This window comes from Thrips palmi, unplaced genomic scaffold (genome assembly GCF_012932325.1).
Source record: "Thrips palmi isolate BJ-2018 unplaced genomic scaffold, TpBJ-2018v1 HiC_scaffold_10, whole genome shotgun sequence".
Classification (NCBI taxonomy): domain Eukaryota; kingdom Metazoa; phylum Arthropoda; class Insecta; order Thysanoptera; family Thripidae; genus Thrips; species Thrips palmi.
The window spans coordinates 5317005-5336384 of NW_023144621.1; the positions used below are offsets into that span (position 1 = coordinate 5317005).

The 19380-nt window shown below is 56.8% G+C and overlaps 2 protein-coding genes across 4 annotated transcripts in view; both read right to left on the minus strand.

The window, feature by feature from the left end:
* LOC117648673 overlaps positions 1-16216 on the minus strand; it is a 60039-nt gene extending 43823 nt beyond the window's left edge. For both annotated transcript variants that reach the window (XR_004587918.1, XM_034391332.1), the window contains exon 1: positions 15360-16216. Coding sequence is in view for 1 of the 2 variants with exons in the window: in XM_034391332.1 (XP_034247223.1) it covers positions 15360-16037 (678 nt within the window). In the remaining variant the exon portion in view is untranslated. The remainder of the gene's footprint in view (positions 1-15359) is intronic.
* A 708-nt stretch (positions 16217-16924) lies between these two features.
* Positions 16925-19344, minus strand: LOC117653492 (vesicle-associated membrane protein 7). Of its 2 annotated transcripts, none has more exons than XM_034399187.1 (7): positions 19204-19344; positions 18524-18746; positions 18311-18448; positions 18133-18223; positions 17960-18027; positions 17788-17880; positions 16925-17699 (listed from the first exon to the last, which is right to left on the minus strand). In XM_034399187.1, the coding sequence occupies exons 2-7, from the start codon at positions 18725-18727 to the stop codon at positions 17637-17639; spliced, it is 657 nt and encodes a 218-aa protein (XP_034255078.1). In that variant the 5' UTR covers positions 18728-18746; positions 19204-19344; the 3' UTR covers positions 16925-17636. The 2 variants fall into 2 exon arrangements, with proteins under 2 accessions (XP_034255078.1, XP_034255086.1); XM_034399195.1 differs by lacking the exon at positions 19204-19344 and adding an exon at positions 18986-19145.
* Between the last annotated feature and the right edge of the window lie 36 nt (positions 19345-19380).

Here is a 19380-nt window from a genome sequence, read left to right on the forward strand (position 1 = left end):
GCCTGGGGCCAGCCTGGGGCCAGCCTGGGGCCAGCCTGGGGCCAGCCTGGGGCCAGCCTGGGGCCAGCCTGGGGCCAGCCTGGGGCCAGCCTGGGGCCAGCCTGGGGCCCCCGGGGCCCGCCTGGGGCCAGCCTGGGGCCAGCCTGGGGCCAGCCTGGGGCCAGCCTGGGGCCACCACTGGACCGGGCAGCACTGGGGCCACCGGCGGAGCGCCAGCTGGCCACAAACGGGATCAGGGGACGGGGGGACCGATGAAAGGGAATCAACGGGAACGCAAATAGACAATAAAAGTACTTTAAAAACATTTTTATTTAACTTTTTTAGTCTCTTACCCACGCACTGTCCGACCCATGGAAGCTCTAGGAGCTTTTGGTATGGCTCCTCGAAGGCGAAATGAAAGCTGCCCTTGGAAGGCTTGGGAGGGCCCCGCCCCCATTCATACACTGCATATCGCTCCCCGCTTTCCGCCTCTCTCTCTCTCTCTCTCTCTCTCTCTCTCTCTCTCTCTCAGAGGGGTCGGCGTGTCAGTCTGGCCACACTGAAGCCGACCTTACACGGACGGAGCGGCGTTTTAAAATCGAATCCAAACAACACGGCGGCACCACTGCGAAAGCGCTGCGGGTGCATTTGACTGTTGGCAGTGTGGGGCCTGCAGGCCTGCAAGGGCAGGGCGAGCCCGGCCGCGGCGACGAGGCTCTGAAAACAGGAAGAAGGCAGGGAAGGGGAGATGGAGATTGCAGGGGAAGGATTGCAAATGCGCTGGCCTTTAGCCCCTGGCCTTTAGGCGCCTTTAGGCAGCCCCTCGACATTGGCTGGATGGCCCGCCCCGGCCCGCCCCGGCTCGGCTCGGCTCGGCCCGCCGATCCGACCGATAGAGAGGTAAATCCCTGCACCGCGAGAAACGAAGAGGAATATGAAAAAGTTGGCGCCTGCTCTTGGAATACGACCAACGGAGTCGTGGGAGAATCACGGCGAACTTGCCGAAAAAAAGGGCCTGGAATGAACGAGTCTAGTTTCCTCTCTGTCAAAGCCTTGGGGGCTCTGTACTGCCTTGCACTGCCTTGCTCCCGATCGGCTCGGTCACGGTGGTCGCGATAACGGCATGGCAGATCCGATAGCGTTTCCACTAGATCAGCAGGTCAGCAATGCCCCGGGCATCAAGCCCAGGCCGCAACGCGGCACGAAAAAATCTGACAATGCATTCGCCCATTCGTTTTATTTTCAGCCAGGCCAACTAGTCGGCCATTTTCGTCATTTTTCCTCTTGTTTATTGTCTCCCATGTCTGTCAATAACGCGCGTCGACGCGACGGGCTCTTTTATTTCGTTCGGAATCAGCGCGCTCTCGTGCATCCATTTTGCACACAGACCGATTCGTACAGCTATCTTTATTCATTCGGGCATCTCACTTGCTCTCATGGTCCGGTACACGATCGTCCAATAAGCCAGCCCCCCCCCCCCTCTCTCCCCCTCCCTTACTCATCAACTCTCCTCCCCCCCCCTCTCTCTGTCTCACCCCTCTCCCTGTATCGCGCCTGCACTTGTGTAAATACCGTAAATAAAGGTGTCTGTACCAACGGAAGGGAGCGCTCACGCACTCGCGCCCACACACGCGAACGCACACACTCTTTCTCACTCGCACCCACGCACGAGGCAGAGGGCCCGCGGTATCAGAGACTTCCGACCACACAGACAAGGATGACACGCCTTGACGCCGCGAACACCTCCCCGCGCAATTTCGCAGTTGACGCAAAGACAAAACGCGCCAAAATGAACAAGATGGCGCCGACTGCGCAAACGGTCCACTGCGCCGTCTCGGCGTAACGCGCACATTCAAAATTATTTCTAAACTGTTTTCGTGTTTCTCTTTGCAGTGTGGCTGCATTTACAGTCCGTGCCGGGCTGTGCACAGGCAAAGGCGGCAAGGCGGTCTCGGATTGGCTGTGGAATGAAAGCGCCGCCAAAGCCGAGCTAGCCGGGCCGGCCGCGGGGCCGCGCCCAGTGCTCGTGTTTGCGTTGGCCAGCCTGGCCGCGCGGCCGCGCCGGCTACTTCCCTCATGCGTGACAATCGGCGCGTAGCCAGAACTACCAACCGCACGCACCGAAAAGAAAACACCATCAGGAAACGGGGGACCCACGACCCTTTTTTCGGTTTCGAGAAAACGTCGCATGCCCTAGCAAATACAGCACATAACGTCACGCACAAAAAAGGCGGCAGCTTTCGAAAACTAGGAATCCGGAATGGTGCTCTTGCCTGAACTCCATTTTGAAGCCTGCTGTAATAATCAATCATTTCGTTGATTTCTCATAAAATTTGTTAAAAGAGAGCTTTGTTAGCAGTGTGGTGGCAGGGCAGTCCCGATCCCGATGCGTGGTGTTGACTGAAGGGGTAGCGTCGGGGGCGTGCATACCAGCGCACGGGAGTAGAACCTCGCATCAGCAAGCGCGTCCCGTCGAGTTGGATGCTTTTGCTCGGGTCAGGTCGATGTACTCGTGTTTATGCAACGGACGGGCACGCTCAAAAACCCCAAGCCGCTTTCGTTTAAACGTTCCACAAGTCGTCCCTTCACGCAATCGTTAATGACCTCACTGACTGTGAACGGGATCATCGTCATTACCATCCTTCATTTTTCCGACATAAAACAAGGCTTCACAAATTCCAGTACATCAACAGTCGATCAAAACAGTCCATCAGTGCCTGGTTAGGAAAGATTGTTTCTGTTGTTCGACGCCCGTGTGCGTTGGACCAGCTCGACTGACTTTTCCCCAGAGGCAGTGCTACCAACATTGCTACATCGCCGGCTGCCTGCGGCCGCCCCGGCTGCCCCTGGAGGGTATGTTCGAGATGCTGCTCTAACGAGTACCCCGAGCACGCCCCCAGACACGCAAGCCACCCTCCCAGCTTCCGTACGGTCGGCTCCGGTCACATAATTGATAATAACATCGCGTGACTGCACTCGTGGCTCGGCCTTCTTCGACAGAAGCCAGGCACATGCAGGACGAAATTCAGCGAAATTAAACTATCTGCACCCAGGAAAATTATTTCTTACACCAAGAAAATTCATCTTGATCCAACTTTCAAAGTTCTTGATTCAAGATGATTTTTTTTCCTTGCAAAACCCACGAAAAGAAAAATCAAGAAACCTTTTTCTCAGTGTGTCGGGGGGAAATCTCACCGGGGGTTGGCTATCGGACAGGAACAGGTGGCCAATACGAATAAACTGAACAGGCCTTCGGTCCCCTAACTAAAGGCGCGTGGTGCAGGCACGCATGGCCCGTGCGTGCGCGTGAGTGCGAGAGAGACCAACCGGCCCAGCTGGCCGGGGTTGTCATCAACAAGTTGGACAGAGACCAGAGCCAATCAAGTGCAGCTAGCTAGTGCAGCGCGACCTGGCCAACGTTCGAAGCAGCGCAGTGACGGCACTCCTGGGCACGCCCCAAAAAACTATTACCATAAAAGAATAAAAATAAATTGAAAATTAATTGTTTTAAATTCAAAGTTTTTCCAACGGTTTTTAGTTTTACTCTACGTCACACATGGCACTGCAAGCGCTGCTCAAATTACCCCCCCCCTTAATACACACACACTGCCCATAATTGAATGCGACGTACTTGCTCTCTTATCACGCTGGGGTCAGCAGAGCCACACCCGCGTCGATGAGAGCGAGCCGGGCGGAGAGTGCCGAGAGCCGAGCCGGGTTAATCAAACAATCCCGCACTTTATTGCGTAGAGTTCGTTGGACCGCTCGGCGGCGCTCGGCGCAGCGCGCACAGCGCGGGCAGCGTGTCCCGTCCACCGCCTGCTAATTGAATCACATGCAACGCTCGGCGCGCTGCGCTGCCACGCCGCCGCCCTCTACAACAACTAATTGGCAGAAGGCGCCGATTTCTTGGCGGGAACGCGATTGGGGAGAATGGCCGTTGGCAAGTGATCGTGATCGGACGGCGAAGGATTACCTGCGGTTTATAATTAGCATTCGGCACTCGGATAAGGCATCTCAGCCGGATATGAGGCGAAGAACAGAAATAGCAAAAATTACAGAGAAGTGTTTATTGAAGATTTTAGCGTCGCCGCTCTGCCGCTGCGCCACGACGCCTAGACCTCAAGACACCGCTTCCTGATTTTCGTTAGAAAAGCATTTCCGGTCCAAGGCTTATCAGCACGGCACCTCAGTCAACTCCAAGAAAAACCACCGTGACTAACCGAGCAAGGTCCTCCCTTCAAACTGAACAATGCCTGAGACTCGGCCGGGAAGACGCGTACAGAGACGAGCGAATTCGAGAACCAGGACATGCAAGGAGCCTCGCTCACGCAGCTCGGCGCGAGGGTGAAAGAGATCCTGATATCCTGATCTAGCAATCTTCCGTTCCAGGCTTCCAGCCCTGCCCGGGGCACGGAAAGAGGATGGAGATGGAACAGAGCACCAATAGGATTTCCTGAGAAAGAAGAAGAAGAAGAAGAAGAAGAAGAAGAAGAAGAAGAAGAAGAAGAAGAAGAAGAAGAAGAAGAAGAAGAAGAAGAAGAAGAAGAAGAAGAAGAAGAAGAAGAAGAAGAAGAGGAGGAGGAGGAGGAGGAGGAGGAGGACGGGTCGTCTCCACGAGTCTCGCATCCGCCGCCACAATAGAGCGGCAAAGTAACGCGTCATTCTGGCGGGAAAATTCGGAAAAATTCGGGAAAGTAACGGGACCGACCGTCACTAACAACCCGGTCTGATTCCGAGCAGTGTCGCTCTTCTCTCTCGCACCACCACGGCACGCCCCCGTCAGTGCGAGAGAGACAGAGCGTGAGTTCGACGACCCCGCTGCATTACCGACCACAACAAAAGGTAAACAACGCGTCGCTCATTTTGTCTCGTGTTTTTACGCCATCACTGTACGCCACCGAGGTGCACCGGCCAGAGGCCGCCAGAGTGAGGCTGACTCGCCTCGCCGGGGTAAGGAGGCAAGAAGGTGAGGTAAGTAGAGGGTATTAACGGACTTTCGGCCAGCCCCTGGACCAGCCCGGCTGGAGGGGGGCGGAGGCACTGATACCGTGTGTGTGTGTGCCTGACTCTGTGTGTGTGTATGTGTGTGTGGGGGGGGGGCACTGCGTGCGTGTGTGTGAGTGAGAGGGAGTGTATCTGTGTGTACTTACACTTTTACTACCTTATTGTTCCCACGTTCCGTCCGATGCCCGGAACATAACGCACGTAATGCTTGTATGGATACGAGCTTTTTAAGCCGCGCACTACTGCGTGCGTGCGTGTGTGTGTGTGTGTGTGTGTGTGTGTGTGTGTGTGTGTGTGTTACTGTGAGCGCGGGAGAGAAAGACAGATCGTCGCAGCAGCCTTGCGCTTGACATACACTCGCACCCGCCCACGCACACCCACACTGACACGCACACGCGCGCGCACACGCACACACGCAGTACGTGCCTGGCTGCGCGGCGTGCACGTGCAAAGGGGCGTGCTTGCAGTGACCTAACCTCTGCCTCTGGCCCGTTCTGGCCCGTCCGGGCCCGGCCCGTAACAGCCGCCTTCCGAGAACGGCGACCGCAACAACCCCGCATGTGGAGGCCGGCTGGCGTCGGCGGACTCGGCGCGCTGGGAGTTACGGTGTACTGCGCCGGCCGCGTTCGGCGCATTCGGCGCGTTCGGCAGTAGCGGGCGGTAGCGCTACGTGACGACACAAGCTGCGCACCGATTCCACGCACATTCATATTCAGATTCGGGAGCGTCCAGCTGCTTCAAGCGCCCGGCGGGTAGGCAGCCGCGGTGCAGCGGTGTCGTCGGGTTGCCTACCTCGGCGCCCGGCGGGTAGGCAGCCGCGGTGCAGCGGTGTCGTCGGGTTGCCTACCTCCCTCCTTCCCGACGATGACGAGAAATCGAGTCCCCGTTTCCCTTTTCGACGCCCAACGAAAGCACACTATTTTTAGCGACGGTATTTTGGCGAATCCGGTACGGCCCCGCTGCCCCGCAGGGACCCCTCTCACTCGATAAGCCCCGAAAGTGTCTCCAGGACCCGTGTGGCACGCCGTGGCACGCCGTGCGCGGTGTGGTCTTGCTCCATCTCTCTCCCTGCGGTACGCCCCGCGCGTGCGAGAGAGACAGAGCGCCCGGCCCCTTGGAGAGGCGGTCAGATAAATCAGCGGCCGAGGCGCGCGATGAGTGTCAAACGCGAAGAGGGAGAGAGAAAGGGCGTCTTTATTCCATTTATTCGCAGCCGGAACTGCCGGGATTCGCCAAACTTCCACCAGCGAGCCAGTCCGCCAGTCCGCCAGTCCACCAGGCCGGGCCCAGCCAGTCCAGGCGGTCCGGTCGGTTTATGGCGCGGGCCAGCACACTGATTCCAAGAGTCGTTCCCGTCGCTCTGCCTCTCTCGCTCCCCTCCGCAACGACCCACGAGTGCGAGAGAGACACTCTCCGCCTGCAGGGACTCCGGCCGGGCACTCCGGCGGACTAAATCAAGACATCAAGACGCGTCGCCGAGTCACGGCGCCGTTCCGCGCAGTTTCTCATACTCCCATTCAAATAACGGCCGAGTGGCCGAACGGCAGCGCCACTCTTCGACACTCCGTGATGCAGCTCTAAGTCGTTCCGTATGAAAAATCGCGCGGCGCGCGGTGGAGGGTTGACGGGCCCTCCGTCGCGTGTGTGTGTGCGCGTGCGTATCCAGGCTGAGCCCCCCGCGATCACCGCCATGCTTTTTTTCCACTTCCCAGACACGTGTGACGAATGCCGTGGTCGGCGGGCGTCTCTCTGGCATGCACGTCGCCGTCGTCATCGCCGCCATCGTCGGCGTGGCGCTGTAGTGCCTCTTCCAGCCGCGAAAGCCGAGCCGAGGCTGCCGGCGTCGCACAAGCGGGCCGAAATACCTCCAAAAGAGAGAGAAAAACAAGACGCAAAGGACGGCAAGTCCTGCAGGCCGATTGCCTTACACGAGTCGTGCAATTAATCGTCTCCGCAACCCGAGAGCGCATTTCGGGCCGGGCCGGGCCGGGCGGTACAGCGCGGCCTTCCAGAGCAGTCTAGTTTCTGCTGGCCCCATTCGGGGCCCGCGCGGAGGGCGCAACGCGCGTCGCAACGCCAGGCGGCTCTTTTTTCCAGCTTTTCAGCCGTGCCACTGTAGAGGGAGCACGCACTTGTGCATCCTGCACTGGCACGCCGCCACTTGTGGGAGTGCCGTGATGACAATTACCGGCCTGGACGTGTTGCTCGGCGCCCCACCCCGCCCCGCCCCGCCCCCCCCCGCCCCGCCCCGCCCCGCCCCGCCCCGCCCCGCCCCGCCCGCCGCCCCGCCCCGCCCCGCCTCAGTCCCGCTGCTCATAATCAGCCAGACCGACCAGGCCAATAATTTGAGCCGAGCGATGGCGCTGCGCTGCGCTGCTGACCTAGTGCAACGCGGACTAGGTGGTCCCGGGGCCTCTTATCCACGGTAATCCCTCGCCAAGGGCGAGGAACGTGTTGACTGCGATCCAGGACTTCACGGACAGGAATGCACAACAGTGTCATCAAAATTCACAGTGCACTATAAAACCAGATGACAATCCACGAACCATGTACAAAAAACTCGACTATTTCAGCTGAAATTGATCAGAGTTTTAGTCGAAACTAACCACGAATTCCCGTGCAACTTCCACTTTTTCATTGTGGTTTTGAGTTTGACCTCGTTCGTTCTCCCTCGCCTAATCTTTTTTGCCCCGCACTGCGGACGAGCGATGTCCACATGGCACAGTTGGCGCGGCGGCGCGGCGCTCTGGGCGTTGACGGACCAAACGCACAGTAGTCGCTGTGTCTCTCTCGCACCCTTCGGGCCCGCCGCACGAGTGCGAGAGGGAGAGAGAGAGGCAGAACGGCACTGTTTGGAATCAGCTCGCTGGAATGAATGCACTTTTGAACGGCTCGCGGGGTTCATAAATTATTTGGGCCGCTGGACGGACTATACGCGACAAAATTACCGGATCGTGAATTATTCATCGAGCGCGTTCGTTCGGCGAGTACCAAAGTGTCAAAACCTGTCACAACGGGTGTGGCTCAGCGTGCGTTCAATTAGGAGCAAATAACTGTAAAAAAAATGACAACGTTTTTCTTTTTCAGTTTGGCCCGTCCCGTAATTTGAAAACAGGTCTGACGGTCTCTAAACTTTACAAAGTCAACCTCGACCCGCCTCCATTTCGCAACAGCAGAGACATGTTTAATGCCGCGTTGCTGTGTTGCCCTGCGTGGCCGCGGTGCGGGCAGCGACGTTAAAAAAAAATAAAATAAAATAAAGAAAACACGACGAATGTAAAACGCCCGAGGATGACAGCTCAATAAATTAACGCGGGCTCATGAGGTAGGTCATATTGTTCTACGGCCCTTTGTTGCTGGACCGGTCATTGATTTGATCCCCATTGTCATGAGGCCATGGCTGGGCCATGGATGCCATGGCGGCCGTGGATGCCTTGGCCGTGGAGCCCTCGGCCTTCGGAGTGGAGATTCCAAGACGGGAAGGAAAAGGGCAATTCCGAGCGGTTTTATCTGGAGGGCGATCCCGGGCGCGTCGCTGTGTCTCTCTCGCACCCCTACGGCACGCCGCATGAGTGCGAGAGAGACAGAGCGACAGCGGAATCAGCCTGCTGCAGCCCGGATCGTCTCGTCGCTCTGTCTCCCTCGCACTCACGGGGCGAGCCGTGGGCGTGCGAGAGAGACAGCGACAAAACGATCCGTCCGAATCGGCCCGCTGGTGGTAAACGCGGCCAGTAACACCCCCGAAGTAGCCGCGTCCTGAGGGCCCCGAGCGCGTGGGCTGCCGTGCGTAAATCGTGGCCGAAGATCGGTCGTAGAGCGGCAACCGGGTAAACAACAACAGTGGGCAAACGGCCGCACTTTGACAGGCTATCCCGTCTTTTGGGGTCAGTTTGTCGTAAAACGAGGGGCGGTAGAACAGCGCATTGGAAACACAAGGAAGGCACAACGGGAGAAGAATGGAATTAGCTCATCCGAAGAGATTCTCACAGAATCCGTCGTTTCTGCCTTCTGTTTTTGTTCGAGCCACCTTTAGATAACCTTATCGTTGATTCAGGTTAGGTTGTATATCCTTTTTCCAGTGTTGAAGTTCATCCAGGCCAGCCTTTCAGCAAAGAGTGTTGCTGACAATTGGCTGAAACAGCCCCAGTCTCTCCGACTGGGCCGTCGAAAATTGGATTCCAAGTGACTCGGCGGCTCGAAGACTCGAAGGCCGGGCTGCGCGGGCTGCGCTGTCACTGGCCGACGACGGGCTAACCAGAAACCCGTCAAAGGCGACCCCGAGTTGAACCCGGCCGCCGTGCCGCCGCGCCGCCGCGCCCGGGCATGCCCGCCGGACGTGCTGCACTCGACGCAGAGAATGCCCAGTCCTGCCCCAAGAGTCGCTCTGTCTCTCTCTCCGACACGGGGCGCCCCGTGAGTGCGAGAGAGACAGCCGGCAGCAGTAAAGGCGGCGGCTCTGGGCGTGGCGGCGTGGCCGTCCAGGCCGTCTCCGTCGTCGGCGTGACCACAGCCACCAAGCGCTACAGCGGACGGGCCGGCCGGGCGGACGGGCGGCACGAGGGCATCACTGCACAGCATTGCATTCAGATGATCACTGTGGTCAGGCTGGTCAGGCTCTGATGCGCCGCGCGTGGCGGAGCAGGGCGAAGCAAGGCGGAGCTTAGCGGTACCGAGCATGCCTCCGTCTCTCTCGCACTGCCACGCTTTGCCACAGGGCGCCCTGCGAGTGCGAGAGAGACGGAGCGACATACCCGCCTGCAGCGCCGTCCGCAGCGCGCAGCCCAGACCACACAGCGTCCTGCAGATAAACACGTTTGTTTGTATTTGCAGAGCGGTGCAGGGAAGCACGCCTCGCGACGCCTCGCGTGCGAATAACCATCCAGTGGCGCAGCAGCGGGCTCTGTCTCTCTCGCACTCGTGGGCACCCCGAAGGAGTGCGAGAGAGACAGAGCGTGGCAGGGGGAGCCCCGACACGCCAGGGGAGGCCGTGGCCCTGGCCTTAGACTTCCAGTGTGACTTGCGCCCAATGCGTTGCGAACGTTGCGCCGGCAGTTCCCAACCTAACCCAACCAACTTCTAGGATCTTTAACTTAAACACAGCGCATATCTCACTGCGAACGCGGAACAAAACGTGCCGCCTTGACCGCGCGGCCCCAAAAACCGGCATGGACATCGTCACCGTCACGCTGTTGCCGCCCGTCAACACGGAAACAAGGCGTCATTTTCCATTTTCCCGGGAAAATGCGGAAACGCTGCATTCCACCACTTCCGCTGTCTAATGTCCCGTGGCGGATTTAATGGTGGCCGCGCCACATATAAATACATACAGAACAGAGATGTCCGCCAGGCCGGCCGGCCCGCCCGGCCCGGCGCGATGATGATGTGACTCCCCCAAATCAACGCGTCGTTCTGTCTCGCTCGCACTCGCGGGGCCGCCCTGTGAAGGGTGCGAGAGAGACAGGCCGGTGAGGCGAACTGATGAGTGACTCATCGAATCGCCGACGCGGACCCCGACGCACATGTCACCGCGGCCAGGGAATGAATGAATGAATGAATGAATGAATGAATGAATGAATGAATGAATGAATGAATGAATGAATGAATGAATGAATGAATGAATGAATGAATGAATGAATGAATGAATGAATGAATGAATGAATGAATGAATGAATGAATGAATGAATGAATGAATGCTAGAGTGCCTTCGTTTCGGACAGTGCCATCATTGACTCATTGCCAACGACAAGTTCAGACACCGGCCCAAGAGGCACCGACTGGCCAGTGCACTGCGCGGCACTGCGCGCCTGGACGGCTGGACGCTCGATGAGACCAAAGTCCGCTGCCCATAACTTTGCCTCCAGGCCTGCTTGCTTATTCGCGCGGCGTCGCAACGACGTTATCGGCCGGGTGACGCGATCTATCGATTCCCGGGAATCGAGGCGCGCGTTCAGCTCCTCCTAGTCGGCATTCGAGAAACTCGATAACGATTCGATGGCTCACCAATTTATGACAGGTTTCCTCCTGACCCGCTGGCCCCTCAGATTATTCGAGTTTGCGAAACGTGGAGCATTGTGTTGTCCCGACGGCCATTCTCTCTTTCGTTTCTTAAATTCATCTCGCTCGGGTTCGGTTCGTCTTGGGTCAGGTTAGGTTAGGTTAGGTTATATGACAGCTGACGGGCTGGCCAAGGCGGGCGGAGCTAGCCAAGGCCGGGCGAGGGGTGCTCCTAACGCACTCTGTGATTATGACCACTGCGACCTTTCGGGCCTTTCAGCACGCCGCAAACGCACCAGCACACACTGCACGGATTAAAAGGTCACACTGCAGCGAGTAAAACTTTCGGAACGCAATCTTTATAACGAGGTGTAGCCGATGCAGCGGCTATGCATCTCGTTTATTGCGTCACTTCCTGCGCGGAACGGGAATTTGTTATGGCTGGAGTGGAGTAGCGACGGAAGGCGGCTAGTTCGAAACGCAATGAGCAGGTTAGGTCAGGTTAGGTTGGGCCCGGTTGCAATGTGTTTGGGAGTTGGAACTGCGAGGATGATGATGGGGTGATGTTGGGGCATGCGGCCACGATTTTGAATTGCAATGCCGAATGGCAGGTGAACTGCAATGATGACCCTATCGCCCCAGGCCCAGTCCCTTCCCCCACCAATTACGCTCGAGCTTCTGGGCCTTGTGGGCCTTCTGGGTGCGCGGCTCCCCCTCCCCTCCCCTCCCACCAGATCCCCGCCCCAATCACTTCGATTCGCGGAAAGCAGGACTGATAATGTGTTTCTGCGTAGCAGGGATGCGACTGCAGGCCGTCGCTGTCTCTGTCGCACTCACGGGTGGCGGCACGTAGCGACCAAAGTGATGACTGGCCAGCGATTCGGCGGTCCGCCTTCACTACACTGCTATTGCCGAGGACGCATTTTGGATTTTGGCCGTGTAGTGCGTCGGCCTGCGACGCTGTGCGACGCTGTGCGAGACTATCGATTCAGTCCGGTCTAATTTTGGCCGGTATCACACGATCCCCTACCCCAACCCAACGCCTCGCCGAGGCTCGCCATGCCGGGCTTGCCGGGCTTGCCCAACGCGGCACCCCTTGGGTGACTCCACCCACCCCGTGGACCCACGTGGACCCAGGCCAGGACCGTCCCGGATTCAGTGTCGGGCCTATTCCACCGGACTGTTGACTGGACATAACCTCCCCGAGGCCGAGGCCGGGGGCGGCCCGGGGCAAGCAGCTGGGAGTTTTCGGTAACGTGATAGGTCGGCCTCCCCCTCCCCTTCCCTCACCGGAAACGACAGGAGGATCACTGTAAGACAAAAAGCAGTGGGGTGCGCGGCGCGTGGTCGGTCAGACCGAGGGACCGGGCCGAAAGCGGCCGGCGCGGGTTGCGGGTTCAAATACCCGCACGTGTTTCTTTTTCTCTCGGCATAAATCGTCGCTTTCGGACGAATGAATGAATGAATGAAGCGGCGGCAAATTGACACACGTGCCGACCACCGCGACCACCCCGCGGCATCGAGGCAGGCCGAGGCAGGCACACAAAACGGATGACACCTTGGGCAGCGCGACCAGCGCGACCAACATGACCCGGCGGGGGGCGGCTATCATCTGTCAAAGGGGGCTAATGGTGCCTCGTGCCGACACACACACACACACTCACACACACACTCACACACACACACTCATGCGCACCTGGGTTTCACGGACACGTGCATCACAAAACGGGAGAAATCAACTCGGTTGACAGACAGTACGGCCATGCTGGGAAGTATATGTACGTGTGTTTGTGTGCATATTGGTGTGCGTATTGGTGTGTGTGTGTGTCGCGTATCTGCCGAGGGCCACCCTACCACCAGCGATAACTAGTTGAGTCCATACGATTTATCGCCAGCCCCCAGTGTCTATTAGGGATGAGAAGGGGGAGAAGTCCCCCTGGCTGGACTCTGGACACCACCACCGCCGCGCGCGTCCAGCCGCATTCATTTTCGCAGACTCCCCCCTCCCCTCCCCTCCCTCGCACGCGCGCACATTCGCTCATTGTGGACGCATTCAACAAGCGCTGCCTTGATTCGGCCGCGCATATTTATGAGGGAAGACCCCCCAGCCGATAATCCCCGTCCAGTGTAGGCACCGTCGGCCACCATGCGTCACCGTGCGTCGCCCGCCCCGTCCACGACCATGGCCATGACCACCAGAAGACCAGAGGAGGCGGTCAAAATCCCGGACGTGTTTTGAGCTCCAGAGTCGCTAAATGGGACTGGAACCGAAGGTGTGAGCCCACCAATGGATTGCTCTCCGAACGAGGAATCCATTGGACGGGTCACACATTCGGTTCGAGTCCTGTTTAGCGACTCTAGAGCTCAACATGCGTCTACGGTGCAGCCGCTATGGGTTCATGGAGGTTTCCTTCCGTGGGGTCATTTCTGTCCTCCGGACCGTGCCGACGGCCACGCCCATCTTTTGACCGCGACGCTCTTTACGATGACGCAGCATTTGGTCATTCATTCCTGCGACCCGGTGGTGCGGTACCACGCGACCTCCGCGGGATGGTCACATGGTCACCCCGACGCAGTGTAACGAGGTAACGAGCTCGGTGCATGCGTGTCTGCGGACAGTCAGCCTCTGCCCCGGGAGGGGCGCGCGGAGCAGGGCGGTGCGGGGCGGTGCGGGGCGGGGGTGAGGCTGGCCGAATAGAGGGCGCACGCAAGCTTTTCGTTACACCTGTCAGTGGCGGTGCCCGGTCGCCTCGAGTCCCCCAAGAGGGTGTGGAGGCACCGACGGGCACACCGAGCCCCCCGCCACGGCCACACGCTCAACGCGCTACGCCACCGGCTAGCCATCGTCTAGCGAGCGAGGAGCTGCGAAGCGAGGATCGTGCTGACTCACCCCAAGGAGTCCCCAATCATCTCACACACCGCCGCCTGCACCACACGCACACACACACTCACAAGCACGCACGCCGCTGTTGACATCCCCTGCCCCAGCCAGCATGCTGTACGCTCCACCCGCAAATAACTACGCGGCCGTCGTCTAGACGGGTCCTGGTGCTCGACGCCGTCCTCGCCCTGGTGCTGGCCTAGCCCGCGGGCCGCGAGCTCGGCGTCGACGCGGCGGCGGGCACGCCGTGGACGCCCACGCCGACGTCGCCACGCGCGATTCCCCGCAAAGCGAGCATCCGAGTCGCACACGGCGTTGTAAGTACAAAGTAGCAGGATCACGATCCCAACCGCGACGACAGCGACTGCGCACCGCGTCGCGCTGTCTCTCTCCCACTCAAGGGCGCCCCGCCCCGAAGGGGTGCGAGAGAGACAGAGCACTGATCGGCTTGACAAACGAGCGGCGTCGATCCGGTGGCGGCCTGGCGGGGTCGACCGCCGTCGCCGTCGCCGCCGTCTCGCACCGCGACGCTTTCTGCACCGCACGGCGCGTCGTCGGGCGCCTGGCGCCGAGGAGCGCGGAGCGTGGCCCGTCCCAGTCCGTCGCGACAAGTTGCCGGCACTGTAATATGCATGAGGCGCGCAGACACACACAATCACACACACACACAGACACACAAACACACACGCGCGCGCGCGCGCCAGGATTAGAGGCCGGAGAAAAAATGGCGTCCATTAGCACGAATAAAAATAGCATCGGAATTGAGTTCCAGTTTCTGCTGTTTCTGCGCGCCGTCCGTGGACTTTTCCTTTCCTTTCGTTGCGTTCGTTATATTTTTTTATTTTATTTGTGGGTGCGTCACCCACCACGGCGGCCACGGCGGCCACGGCGGCGACCCGAAAGGCCTTTCGGGTGGAGTGGGATAGGGGCCACCTCTCGGTCGCCACGCCCCGGCGCCGCGTGGCTCGAGCGTAGCCACAGCGTGGCCTGAGCGTTGAGCGTGGCGCCGTGCGAGATGGCTTTTCCGCGCGAGCTGCTCGCTCACGCTCACGCCCAGCCGTGTACGCCGCGGAGTGTGGACGCACCGGGCCCAGTGAGGTGTGAGCCAGCGGGCCGATTCCGATCACCGCTGTCTCTCTCGCACCCCCACGGAACACCCCGCGCGAACGCACCGAGCGGGGCGCGAAAAGGGAATGGGGGAAGTCTCAATCCCTTTTCGCTGCTCCGCCGCTTCGCTGCCCCACTGAACTCGGCGAGGCGAGCGGCAGGCCTCGCGAGTAACAACGTGTGGGTTCTGCCGTTCTGCACACACGTGTTGGTTGGCTGGTTGGCCCCAAGGCAGAGGGGCAGACAGGGGCGCGGCGGTGACACCCCCCGTGGAGGGGCCGGTTATAGGATGGGTTAACAATGGCGTAAGTGGACTGGTCTGGTACCGGGTTCGAATCCCCGCTCCGGCCGAAAACTACCTCAACGTTCAGATTTGGCTACCGACCCTTACCTGGGACATCTCCGGGCTGACGTGGTGCCTCCTGTAATCCACATCCAGTTCGTCCACCTTGTCTGCTTCCTCGGACGCGCCGTCGTCCTCATCATCCTCCTCGTCGTCTTCCTCGTCCTCCTTGTCATCCTCGTCCGCCAGGGAGTCGTCGTTGTCCAGGTCGTCGTCGTCGTCGTCGTCCTCGTCCGAAAACTCGTGGTGGTACTTCCGCTTGCCGTCCGCGGCCATGGTCAAGGCGGCCGTCCTGGCGGGCAGGGCGGGCAGGGCCGGCGGGACGTGGTGGCGCTTCCTGACGGCCGCCCTGATCTCCGCGGCCGCGTCGCCGCGGGTGTACTCGTCGGCGGCGCGCCGCAGGTCCTCCATGGCCGCGCGGTCGGCGCGGTCGTCGGCGCGGCTCCAGTACGACGCGCTGGCGTCCAGCTGGTTCATCGTCTCCAGGTTGTCCAGGCGGTCCAGGAGGTGGTCCAGGCTGCTGCCGGCTGGCGGCGCGGGCGCGGGCACGGGCGCACCCTGGCCGTGGTGGCGGAGGTGGTGTCGGAGGCGCGGCGGCGCGGCCGTGTGCGACTCCCCGCTGTCCCAGTGCGGCGCGCGGTAGCCGTGGTGGTGCGCGGGCTCGGTCATCGCCGTGCTCATGAGCACGGCGACGATGGCCACGGAAAGCAGGCTGGCGTGGAGCATGGTGGAGGCGGCGTCTACCACGCCCGCATACCACGTCCCTGGCCAATCACTGGTCAATCACACTGGTCACTCGTCCCGGTTATGTTACACCCAAATCCCGATTTGAAACGTGACACCGTCGTCGCGGAGCCCTCGGGGGCGGCTGGCCTGGCTGGCTGGCGCGGCTGGGCGGCGCGTGTGCCGAGTCGTGTCCGGCTTCGGCGGCTCGCGGTACGCGGCGGCTTGGCGCGGTGGGGTCGGGGTCCTGCTTCGCCTGCTTCCTTCCTCGCGGCCCAGCTCGAGTCGACTGAGCGGTCGGCGCGAGGCGCGAGCGAAGCGACTGAGCGCAGCGCGCTGAGCGACCCCAGCCCGGCACGGCCCAGCCCCGCAGCCCGCCCAGACCCACAGAGCTCCGTGGCGAGGCGAGGCGTCGCGTCGTCTCGACGGCCCGGCCCGACCCACAGCCCTACCCGCTCTGCAATCGGCCTGCGCGCCCTGCCTGGCCCTACCCCTCGCCAAGGGCCAGCCAAGGGCCCGATGCCCGATGGGCCGGACTTCCCCCACCCCCTGGCGTGCCACTGCCAAGGGCCGGTCAAGGGAAGACACAACTCGTGCCCTTTTCCCGAGCCCTTATTTTATATCGATTCAACTTGCCAATGTGTCTTGATGTTCGTCTTCACTCCATCTCCGTGTCCTTGTGGCTTGCAGGAAGCGCTTGGTTTGCTTGTTTTGTATAACAGTAGAGGGTAGTTTTAGTTTTATGGCGCCGCCCTCTTATCAATGTATGTCATTATGTGCCATGGGGGTCACAGTGGAAACACCAGCTAAGATATTGTACATTTATTATGCATGAAAGCATCTGGTTTTAAACATAAACATAAATTGTGGGAAAACATAATTACAAACAATTCAGATTATTTCTTTACTTAAAATTGTAACAATGTAAGACTTTCATAACACAAAATACTCAAATCACAGATACACATTATATTCATACATCCGTTTCATAACTTTGCTCTCATCTTTCAGAGAAAGACAAGACAAAGTGAAATGAAAGCACCATGATGTACACCTTCACATAAACTCAAGCAAGACCAAAAAAACATCTGTGTAACTGAATTGCATCATCAGACAAGGCGATTGATAGTAAATAAATGAATAACTATAAACTCATACTTACAGCAACAATTTTAAAATATTGTATTTTATAGCTCACTATAATGAACATAGTAAAATAAAGGTATCAAAATTAGTGTTAAGGTTACTTGAGATGATTATAAAAACCTCAGAGGGAAGTATGCTAGTGCTAATTCTAACAGTCTTGTGGTAATTGAATGACTTGAAACTAGCTATCTTACAGATTTTGATGAAGGTAAAAAAAAAATGCTACAATACAATTAATAGATGGCATTTATACAAAAGAAACAAAACATCTCTGATAAGATAATAGTTTTCAGTTGATATAGATAGTATATGAGACTGGAGCAGGGCAAAAAAATCAAGCTAAACCATACATGGGAATGCGACGCAAGAAAGTAAAAAGAGAATTTGAAAGTGTAATAAGCAGTACAAACCTAAAACGAAAATGGAAGAATGTATGGCTGAACTTATGGCTTTTGACTACACACATTTGCTCCAGGTAAGACCTCCACAGGACAAGGATACAATAAAATAGATGATAACCTGTAAAAATCAAATAAGAAAATATAAGAGGGGAAATTTTAAGGAAGTTGTTGGATTTGGTTAATGGTAGATGCAAGATTTTACTTACCAAGGCCACACCACCAACAATGAAATAAAGTTTGACGTTTTTCCAAAACATGACACGAGCTAGATTGCGGCTTGTTTTTCTAAATGACACAGACTGAAAGAGACAAAGAAATTAGGAGAAAGTATCAAAGAAAAACAGCACCTACAGGAACTGGAACTCAAAGAATACTCACACTTTGGCTCAGATCTTCTGTTTTCTTAACTAGGAGCTCAAGGCGTTCACCTCTTTCAGCAATATTATCTAAAAATACAAGATCAAATTTTGAACTTACGCATTCTAGGGTAAGCTAAAAATAAATTTAGAGTTAACACAGGGAAGTTTTAGAAATAAATGATATAGTCTTACCAATATTTTTCACCATAATATCTTTAACTTCTTCCAGCTCTCCATGAACACGGGAAATAGTGTCTACTTCTCTGGAATCCGAATAGTGCTTCTGCAAACGCACACATAAAATACCTTATAAGGGCCACTCTAAACAATATTGAATTGCACAGTCCTTTTCAAATATTGCAATACACACCATTTCTCGAGCCATAACCTGGGAAAAGTCATTGTTCATTGCATAGGCGATAGCTGTTTCAGCTCGAGAACCATATGTGGTCTGGAAGCGACGCTTGACTTCGTTCAGATAAAGAAATGCTCGGGAACGCTCAAACTCCTAAACAGAAAAATATTAAAGTGTTAACGCTCAGATGACTAAACCAATCAGTGAAAGACAGTACAAAAATCCTACATCGTCTGTGATGCACATGTAGATAATACGATTGTCACAGATGTAGTGAAAAAGGTAGCTTCCATGAGAATAAGTCATTTTTGAATTATCCGGAGGTATTTTCGCCATGATGGTTTCCGTCACCTCCGCAAAATTGCCAGCGCAGGACGCATACTTTGCAAGCACAGTCGTGCTGCGGGCAACAACACTGTACAAGATGGGCATGATGATGTGATGGGAAAATCTGGAATAGGAAACAAAGAGCAAAGATTGATATCATTAGCAGATTTAATCATAGTCATGCGATGCGATAGAAGGATAGCCTTCCAGTGGACTGGCAAATGACGAGCCAAGTGCCTTGACACTGAATGACAAAGAGAATGCTATCAGACAGTGTCACATGACCTGATTACTCATATCAAGGCACGTAGGATATACTCCATGCTGATAAGAACCAAATGCGAGAGTTCAAATAGGTGATACCTTGATAGAACTTTACTATTCAGGACAAATAGACACCCTTATGTAATCCAACGACTCCTCCCTAGACCTTCGTATGATAGCTCCAACAGAAATGACGCATCACGCTTGAGAACATAGCACGGCCCATTTCAGGAGCTGGTCTCCTTGTAAAATCAAACTACTGTCATGACTGCTTTATTGTCATCGTGAAAGAGTTGACAAATGCAAGAAACACTCACCGCAATTCAAAATAAATCGGATTTAGCAGAGCGAGAGGGAGAGAATGCTAACAACCTGGCCCAACGCTCAACGACTTACACAAAGGCTTATTTGCAGAACATGATAGGAGGAACCGAGAAACCATAATTTTGGAGCAAAAAATAATACAAAATACGTCAGACCAAAAAGCGACATTG